The following is a 10,904-nucleotide window of genomic DNA, read 5'->3' as shown; positions in this document are numbered from 1 at the left end:
CATGAATTGATGTGGTTGTACCTCATGATTTGTACCATTTTTACTCGTTGGATATGGTGATAAACGATATTACTGCTTGTATTTGAAATATGGTTTGGCTATATGTGACACTATTCAGGAGTTAATTTGTCCGCACAAGTAGACTGAAACGTCAGAAAGTATTTTTTGTTAGCTAACTCTATGAATGTGTTTTATACAGCAATTGATTGGATTGTCATGGCTCTTTGATGTACTTCTTTTATATCCTTTCCTAACAAGCCACAGCTCAGTTAGATTAGGGAATTAGGTTTTTGTAATACATTTAATGATTTTACTGTAGTGGGTGTAAGGTGTATTGTTTAACTTCTTACATCAACTCCCAAATGTAATACTACCACATGTTCCCTGAATGTTCTGAGCCTATTGTAAATGAAAATATAGCATTAAGAAGCTTACTGATACTTTCATAGCTTTGATGGAAATGGGAAGCAATTTTATTTTGGTTTCCTTGTGTTTGACTTTATTGCGTAGTTTAATCTTAAACATGTCTTAATTGTAAGATTTAAAATTTTCATGGTGATTTAGGTAACATCGTATTTAGAAGACCTTACTTTTAATACATGCATAAAATAAACTATTTCAGATAAATAATTTGTGTTCTCTAAACCCTTCGAATCTCAAGGGTATCGGGCTGTTTGACTATTTTCAAATACTCCTAGTAAATGCTCAGTAGAGCTGTATGTCATCTGATAAGAATAACTTGAATAGTTTCATTGTCCAGTTACAGGACTGTTTCACGAGATCGTTAACGTTTTATTGTTATTAAATGCTCGTATGATGTTATAAATGTTCTCATGTTCAGTGCTCGAACAAAGATTTCGGATGAAAGTGTATTTTTTGAGGTAAATATTACAAAATTCCCTTTTGAATCTCTTGTTCATAGCTGGCTGTGACTGATTATTGTTATAGTGTGGGGTATGTAGGGTGTTTTATTGATATTCTCTGATATACGCTTAGTCAGTGTTATATGAATTAGCTGCCGTAGTGACAGTCAGCGTGCTGATAGTATATAATACAACAACGGTATGTGATCAGTTTGAAGAGTAAGCAATGCTAGAGTGAGATTGAACAGGATGGCTTTAATACTCACTGGGTTACAAGTCTCTAACTTCAGTTGTGATTTTTAATCGGTGTTACTGAATGATAGTGTATAATTTGTCTTAAGATTTTGGTTTTACAAATATCAAAACGTAATTTGTTCATCGAGTTTACGTAAAATCTTTGGAGACAGGTGCTTGTGATATATCTCATTTCCTTTGAATAATGAAGATCTGTTAAAAGGGTTCAGGGATATCATTTTTTCCAGTATTAAGGTAAGTGAAAAAAAAAAGCTTTTATAAGTTAACTTTTAATAAGAATTTTGTGAAGAAAAGTTGTGAATAATACATTGGTTTTAGTTAAACTGTTACAAATAGTTTTGTAAAGAAATCTAAAAAGTTATGAATAAATGAATTTTTCTTTACTATTAGTTAAACTTTTAATAAAAAGTTTGTGTAGAAATTTTAACAGTGAGTTAGTGAATAAACTTTACTAAACGTTTTGTGTAGAAATCTGAAAGGTTATCTCAGCATTTATTAGATTATACTGTAGCCTGAAAGAAGTTGTTCAACAATTAGATTTTAGTTTAATTTAAACGATAAATCTTAGTTGATGTAGTGTCTTTAAGATGGTAAAATAGTAGTACCGTACGTAATAGTCTTTATGTGTGATTTTGAAAGCTTCTGTATGAAGGATGGAGTGTAGTGTTGTAGTTTTTCAACTGTTAATGCTTGAAAAACAGATCAAATTTTATATGTCCATATATTACTAGAGATTGCTTGCTGATTAAAGCATTTGGATTTATGCCGACCCAACACAGTAGCTTAAGCTCAGAAGTCACATATGGCAATTTAATAATGTTAAACTGTGCTGTATAGTAATATTAAATATTTTGAATATGATATCTTGTCTAAAATACAGATTCAATATTCGTCTGTATCTGTAAATACTCGATAACTGTTTTCATTTCATGGTAAATCTATACAAAATGAAGAAAATGCAATATAAAGTAATATGAATATAATATTTTTCAATCTGGTAATGATTTTCTTCCCTAGATTAAAGCCAGTATATGTTAATATAACTACAATGATGTTACCACTGAAATGTACTTTAAAAGAATAGATAATTACACGTCTGTAAATTTGAATATAATTACCTGGGTTATCAATAATACTCTGTTTAAATTTGACATCACGCCTTCTTCAATAATCTGAATAATACATTGCCATAAAAAAAGGTTATCGTTCGATTATTAGATTATTGATATTCTATCTATAGATGAATGAAATATTATCACAACGCTAGTCAACAGGCAGTAATTTTCTAGCATTATATAAAACTTAACCACTTAACTTACATAATCCGCCATTTACAATACTAAAGTCAATTCAATAAGGTCAGCATAAGGCAAGGATTTAAACTTCCCATAAATGCCGCATGGTCCCATTATTTCTCCTTTTAAAGATCTAACGGTCTTACGATCATTTCTTTTTTCTTTCCATGGTCAAACTTTTTACAATGAGTCCATTAACTTTTAAAAACATATTTTTGCTTGAAATGAATGTTGTTCACAATTATATCATCCAGTTATAATATATAACAAGTAGACCTACAGTGATGGTAACGACTTAATCAATTGGACAAACTTTTTCTTTGTTATTGTGCATACAATCTGTTTTGAGAACTATTGTTTCACCAATGTCTATGAAAATTGACCAGGTCATGTCCATAATTCTCGGAAAATTGTCTGATACCTTCTCAAGAAAGTAAAACATTCAGAAAGCAGAAATAATCCTTGACATGTCGATCGGTAGAAGTAGAAAAGCATAATTTCAAAAGCAAACATGTTTGAGTTTATTATTTTCTCAAAGGGTAATCAAGAATTACCGGTTTTTTAAATTTTCAACTAAATGCCATTTAATATTCAGCTCGATCATCTTACAAGAGTGCTAGATAGGAGATGCTTGGAGTGTCATCTTTGGTGGAAGGGATGACGGTAACCTTTCCATCATTTTTTTTCTTGGCGATTCATTTTGGCGTATCCGAGTTGTTCGAGAAAAATCACCATCCCATTGTTGAGATTGCAAGCTTTCGTCTCTCTGCCAACAATTTGGTTTGGTAGACATGACTTGCGGAAATACTTGAGGACGGTTAGGGCTCCAGTGGTCTAGATCTGCTTGGACTGTCTTGAAGCTGAGTATTCTGCAGGTAAAGAGTAATATGAACATTATCAGAAGATAATGATGGTGTGCTTGGGTTTTCAGCGCATTTCTTTGTATTGCTCATCTTGCTATGATAAAAAGACTGTTTACCTTTTCCAGTCTGATTTTTGACTCTCTAAGACTCGCACCTTCGGGTTTGAGATCTTTTAAAAAGCTAGGACAGGAAATTCTTGAAAGTTGTTTATCATAGTTGTTTTTCACAGATTGGTTCATTATGTTATTGTTCAGTGGCATACAACTCGTAATGTCGTAAAAAGGAAACAGGTGCAACAAATACAACTTGCAAGCTCTCCTACCGCTAGTTGTACTTGCAACTGATTCATATGCCATCGCTAAATAGCATTCACCAAGAAATTCACCAAAATACCCGTTTAAAAGCAAGATTGCTGGATTGCTTTATATTTGTTCAATTGGATTAACTCTTTTTTCTTTTTGTGAGATTCTCACCATAATGTTGACTAATAATTTGTTTCGTCTGAAGACTTGTTGAATTTGTATCTCGGTTACATCACTAGCAAGAATCAGTGATCTAAATCCGCCATTACATGGTGATTTTACGATCCAAATAGAACAGTGTTGAACTAAATTAAGGAGTTATTTCTTAGAAGTTGAAGTTGGGTTTGGTACTACTGGTAAATATTGTAAACCGTTAAGGTCTCACCCGATGCAATCTATAAATCATGGTTAAGAATTGAAATGCTAACACTTCACATATATCCGTCATTACTCAATTTAATTCTTACATTCTCCTCAGAGTCTCGTACATTCTCCTCAGAGTCTCGTACTGTCATTTACTCCCCTGCGCTACGCCTTAAAGAGTAATAAGGTTTTAAATGGGTCTGGGATTTCAGACTACCTCTATTAAATTCTTCTATTTTCATGAACAAAAAGGTGATATCTCACTTTTCGTATAAAACCTCTAAAAATTTGCTTTAAGAGATGAAAAGATTATTAGAATGTGTATTTGTCAAGTTTGTGTGCTTTCGCATCTTTTGGTTAGTGTAGGCTGCTACAATTGAGATCCATGAACGTTTGGAAGTAAAATAATTTCTATTGCAATCTAATTGCTCTGGCTAGAATCTTTATATATAGGAGATGTCATCAAAAGGTATCTTAAAATGGTAAAATTGGCTTCAGGAGTCCTGTACCCCACAACCCCTTGGGTCCCTTTGATTCCCAGCTGATATTTTTCATTTTCTCTGTTATATTTTCGTTCTGGGATCCTTTATGTTAAAAGCCAGGGTAAAATGAAGTTAATTGTCAAAGTTAAAGTTCAAAACAAGAGTCAAATTATCACTTGATTGTCACTTTATCAAATCATTATATATTATGAAATTTGTGTATATGATAATATTTTTGTTTTTCGAATTATGTTTATGGACAGAATATACATGTATTATGAAATATTTTCATGAGAGAAACATCGGGCTCGCGGTGACTCAGTGATGACGCTAGTTCGATTGTTTTATACTGATTTGTATATATACACTGTGTTATGTGAATTGATTATTTATGCACGAAAAAAAGGACGCTTGGTCGCTATCTGGAAGGTCCAAGTTCAATCAGGTTGGCTGAAACCTGTGGCCAACGCGCTGTTTACGTTAAAGATCCTTTGCCGCTGTCGGGCAAAATGTTCTTCACTACACAATGTCCATTTAAGAGCACAATCAGGGTCAGACGTAATTTACTTTGAGAACTTCCGTAAATGGGATGGCTTTATTAAGTGAAAATATGAATGTACCAAATCTAAAACTAATTGAACAATGACTGAAATGAACGTTTACTTTGAACACATTTGATAAATATCAGAAACTTCTAATTCCGTTTGATACAGAGTGGAAATGACAGACACAATCCAATTCCATGCTTTAATTAGTCAACAGGAAGGTCTAAGCTGCAGTATAACAGATTTTACTTTCATTATTAAAACAAGAAAAATATTAGTCATAGTACCAATAGCTTAATTTGAGCTCTACCATAATAATTTATGTGACGGATGTCGCACGCGAGACAAGTAACGTTTACTCATCTAATGTTAATATTTTAAATACAATGGAATTACGAGTAATATTTTACACTGTGTATGTATTTGGCTGAACGCCTCGACAACAGTATTGTATTCAGTGAATAGAATAGAAAGAAATAGACTGAAATTTTAATTCGGCTGCACACTTTGTAGAATCCGTTTGAACACTTATCCTTATAGCATCCGTCTGAACACCAAACCTTATAACATCTGTATAGCATCCGCCTGAACACTAAACCTCATAGCATCAATCTGAACACTAAACCTTATAGCATCCGCCTGCACACTAAACCTTATAGCATTTGTCTGTACACTAAAACTTATAGCTTCCGTCTGAAGCATCTGGTAACAATTCCAGCAGTCAGATGTTTTCCAAGTATTTTCAAGATTAGTGAGTGTCATGAAAGAACAGTTTTAAGGTTTGCAATTTTAAGGGGTAGATTTGAAGGGTCAAATTTCGACGGTCGCTGTCAGTCCTTCGTTTCTTACTTACTAGCTAAATTTGAACATTGACTTGATCAGTCGGGATCCGATGATAATCGCCAGTCGAATCATAATACAAATTACAAACGTTATAGGTCTAACAAAGAGATGTATATCACTTCTGGGGTTATATATGTATATGTAAATTAAATGGCTGTGTCTTGGTAAGAATAGGAGTACTTGAGATTGACCAAGAGGCATAAATTTAAGCTGTCATAATATCTCATGACTGATTTTACCCGAGTGTTCTGGCAGAAAAGTCTAAGCCTAAGTGGGATGCCTCAATCGGATTGCAACAAACTTTTGCCACCAATATTTGTCATGAGCTGGTTTAACATACTATCACCAACGAGTTGGGAATGACAAAGGTTTTTGTACGATTAGAAGGATGTCAAAGCTCTTGACAGGTTGATCAATTTATGCTATTTTAAAGCAGATGAATCCCGATTTGTAAGCATGGATGAGACCTTTCCTAATTAGAAAAAAGAAGCTAGCTGTTCGCCATTATCCTAGTAATGATAACGTCATTTCTGCCCTAAATGACCTTTTACAGGGTGGCTAAAGATAATTTCAAGCCTTGCGGCACCACTGGCAAATGTGTGTAAACCTGGAAGGGGACTTTGTAGAGCAATAAATAAAAACCGTCGACTTGGTATGTGTCTTTCACAGCTAGGTTCAGAACTTTTCAGCCATCCCTCTTTAAATATAAATTTTCAAAATATTTTTTTTAACTGGGCTGTATTTTATAGAGAGTATTGTTTGCATTTAGGTTTATTATTATTTCAGAGCCCTTGAGATCCTTTGATTGAATGATAGAACATTTAGCAATATAAAATCTATCTGAAGTCCATTTATTGTATCTTGAATGTATATTTTTATTGTCATGTGTTACCTCGATAATAGAATAGATAGCAGCCTCACGTCATATTACGCTAACCATAGCTAATATATTGTAGAATATTGCTAATTGTCAATAATATTGGTTATATAAACACACAATCAAACTCGGCATTTGTTATTGCACTTTTTAATTCATAAAGAAAGGGTCAAGCTTTGTTCTGTATTATTAAAACGGATTCGATTTTTTCAGATAAAATTGCCTTCAAATCTGAAATTGCAGGAGTAGCAAACATTTTTTTTCTGAAGGAGTGTATTTCAAAACGTATTTAACATACTAAATAAAAGGTCGTTATCCTTCTACCATAAAATATTATCTTTACCTAAACCAAAAATACAAAGTGTTAAAGTGTAAGCACTCCATCCTCTAGCCTGCGCAATCTCTAAGTTATTTGATGTGTTAATGGTAATCACAGGAAATTTAATAGTTGGACACTTAACCGATTTTATCTGGCATTCATCTTGTTGCTCATTACATGACTTAATTTTGTGAAAATTCCGTAACCCATATTATTATAGGCACGCCCTTTTCCTCGTTTTCTCGTCTCTTTCCTCGCTTCTTCGTGGGCGAGACGCCTAGTGTAGATATGGCCGCAACCCGTTTCCTATGAAACCACATGAATGTTTGTGAGAACTATGATCAACTTATGATCAATTTATCCAAAATTTGAAATACGATTTATAGCAGTTAAAGAACGTATGTTATTAACTTTTCGGAAAGTTATAAAATTCGGTAAAGACAATCTGCCTGTATCAATGTTTGAAAGTGAGAAAACGTACCACATGCTTAGTCAGTCAGACAGTTTTCGAACGACGTGTAGTTTTAATTAATCCAGTACATGAAATGAAACAAAATATTGATGAGAACCAACAGAGATACACATCACCGCCCCTTTTTACAAACTTAACTGGATTGGTTAATTATATTTTCAGATAATGATCCATTAGAAGGTCTGGCCTCGGAAACCTTAAAGCGCTAATTATTCCTCCTCGGAGAGACCAATAAGAAACGAGATAGACGTGTGGGTTGTTCATTAAATTCTCCGTTGTATAAGAACAAGTTAATTTTTGGTTCATTCACTTTAGGAGCAATAAAAACTAGGTTGGGAAAATTGTTCTAATAATGTCGAGTTTCATGCTCAATTATATTCAATATTGTTTTTATTGTCACATTATATGCCATAAATTCATAATGGATTTATTGTATCAAGAATTTTAATATGAAATCGATCAGAGAAAAAGCCAATAAGGTCTGAATATTTAATATAAAAAATTTTATTTTTCAGTTCAGAGAGTTAGTCAGTCCAAAATGACGACGGTATCATCTCAGGAGTATACAGAGATGGTTTACAATACCACAGAGATGGTGAATATCAGCAAAAACTTTGCCCAATCACAAGAATATCAGATAGGACAGCAAGTGACCGTGGTGTTTATGTTCTACGTCTTGCCAGCCATTATATTTGTTGGCTTTGTGGCCAACGTTGTCTCGATTTTCATTTTCTTTGGAAAAGAACTGCGGAAGTTCTCATCCAGTGTGTATGTACTAGCTGTGTTATTCGCTGATACAGGATTTCTGGTGTCTCTTTTATTTGTATGGCTGGAGGTTCTAGGTTATGGAATCAATCATACGGTGGGAATGTGTCAGTTTCTTGTATATTTTACTTATGTTTGCAGTTTTCTCTCGGTTTGGTACATGGTTTGTATAACAGTCGAGAACTATATCACTATCTGTCATCCGACCAGAATTAAAGATATGTGTACCCAGAAAAGAGCACGGATTGTGACGGTCACGCTGGCTGTAGGACCGGCTCTATTATATAGCATTACTCTGTTCGCCAACGCTGTACGATCAGATCCTCAGTCGGGGTTACAAAGATGTGATATAAAACCAGACTTCATTTTGATGAATTACATCATCACGTATATTGACTCTATTTTGACTCTGTTAGTTCCTTCGTTAGCTATGACTCTCCTATTAATAGCTATCGTTATAGCCATTTTCCATTCACTCAGAATAAAGCGCAAACGAATTATCAAGGGATCGAAACTACAGAAAAAGATGGATAAATGTCCTCAAGTGCGGGTGGCCAAAATGTTATTTGCTCTCTCTGTCACATATCTTATATTAAACATACCAAGTCATGTTATCAGATTGTATTATTTATTACGACCATTAGACACTAGTTCCTCGCACCAAATTAGTTTTACTGAAGGAATGATACATCACATCTTTTTACACGTGTCTTATTTAAGCTGTTCCATCAAATTCTTCCTTCTCTACGCCTTTAGTTCCAACTTTAGAAAACGAATTCGCGAGTTTTTACCATGTTTTGTGTATACACCAGTCTTAAATGGCTATCCATCAACAACTGTGTCTAATGTATGAAAATAGACATCCTACTATAAATATACTATCTACCTGACAAATCCCTCTATGAACACTGTAGCTGACATCCGGCTGTTGAGTTTTCTTGATGCCAACGAAATGACAACGTAGGCGAAACGACCTAATTTTCTCTAATTTCATGGTTTGATTGATTAAGATGTCAGTTCAATGTGTATCTACTCATTATATCCCAGTCACGTTATAGCAAAACAACAATATGTACTTCATACAATACAAAGTATGTGAATGACACCAAACTTTCCAAGATAACTTTTGTAATGGATGATGGACGTTACTGATATTTTCAATATTATAGAAGTAGTGGTAAACTGTTATGTGAGGGACAAGTCGGTGTTTGGTGTTCCTTAAATATCAGCAAGAACATACTATGTACTTGATAGTAGTGACAGAAATAAACAGATCCTATGCGATCCATTCGGAATTCGTGAGATTATTGGTCAGATGGTAAAATATCATGATATCGGATGAGATTGATGATAAACCTCATTTGAAAGTAACTTTAAGGCGTGCAGTTCCGTAATAATTCGCTTTCAAGCAGTTAACCATAACATGTCTAAAAAGCAACTTTTTCTATATATCGGAAATTACACTACGTGATGTATAAATTTTGGAGAAGGAGTCGGCTATATGTCACGATATGATATCAAATTTACATCAACTTTGTTAAACTGATTACCTCTGATATGAATTAGGACAGAAAATCGTATAAACTCCAGGATACGTTTAAAGTTTTTCGTTATCGAGTATACGAGTTTAACCCTTTTAAACTATTATTTTAAAATGTGTTGTTGCTACCAAGTTCAGATGTAGATTGAAACCTTTAAAGCACACTCTGTGTTGGTAGATAATGTACCTGTTAAAACAATTTCTGATTCAAATTCATATGATACTTCTTATTAATAAACATAAAAAGTTCATAACATTGATTGGTCGTTATTTACAATGAAAAGCTACTTTATTTTATAACAAAGAACTATAAGACAACATTGACCGGAAGCTAGTACACTCTCGGGTCTGTATAATTCAGTGCGTCTACTTTGAATAGTAGATATGTTATTTTCTGTATTTTGAAAGATTATTAAGGGTTTTCTTGTATGTGTATCGACATTGTTAGCAACAGTTTGCACCATTCTAATTCCCTATCAGTTTCCCCGATACACATAAATTTTTTAGAAAACCTCTTTACAATCCCTTTAAAGCAAATTTTTTCTTATGTGAATTAACGTAAAATTGTGATATAGTTGGATGAAAAGTTATTGCCCTTGATTTAATTAAAAGCACGTCAATATTGACGTCCTGATGAAATTTATAGAGATAGTCATAATATTTATTATATCTTGTAATAAAACAATCAAACAATTTGAACTTCAAATACATTATGAAGTTCTAAATATAATAAAACTTGTATTTTAGTTATTAGTAGAGACACTGTTATCATTTTCTGCCAACTGCCAGTGGGCGTATGTTACCTTTACTGACAAGTCTTTTACAACGTCATAGGTTTGTTTTTTATTAATTGTCATATTCAGATGCGTTTATTGATTAATGTTTTTCGTGAACTTGTGTCGTTCCAAATAACACAAATCTTGTCAACTGGCAAACAAACGTCTTCAAACAAAACGTATTTGAAACTGTTTTTGCTATAATTCCTCTTTATTTGTACACGCCTTAAGATTATTTAGTCGATTTAGATTATATTGAAGTAACTTAGAATCTGTAATATAATTTGTATATTGAAAATAAATCATCTATTTTAGTCTGCGGTTTTGTTTAATATATTTATACC

General features: G+C 33.3%; 1 protein-coding gene across 1 annotated transcript; it reads left to right on the top strand.

Moving 5' to 3' along the window:
- Positions 1 to 8,143: 8,143 nt before the first annotated feature.
- LOTGIDRAFT_114048 (hypothetical protein) lies at positions 8,144 to 9,097 on the top strand (the record flags this gene model as incomplete). Its single annotated transcript, XM_009052323.1, has 1 exon — positions 8,144 to 9,097. One exon carries the CDS (start codon positions 8,144 to 8,146, stop codon positions 9,095 to 9,097), a length of 954 nt encoding a protein of 317 aa, XP_009050571.1.
- Positions 9,098 to 10,904: the final 1,807 nt, after the last annotated feature.

Source organism: Lottia gigantea (genome assembly GCF_000327385.1).
Source record: "Lottia gigantea unplaced genomic scaffold LOTGIsca_18, whole genome shotgun sequence".
Lineage (NCBI taxonomy): Eukaryota > Metazoa > Mollusca > Gastropoda > Lottiidae > Lottia > Lottia gigantea.
Note: the sequence above shows the minus strand (reverse complement) of the source record. Positions and strands in the feature narration are given on the sequence as shown.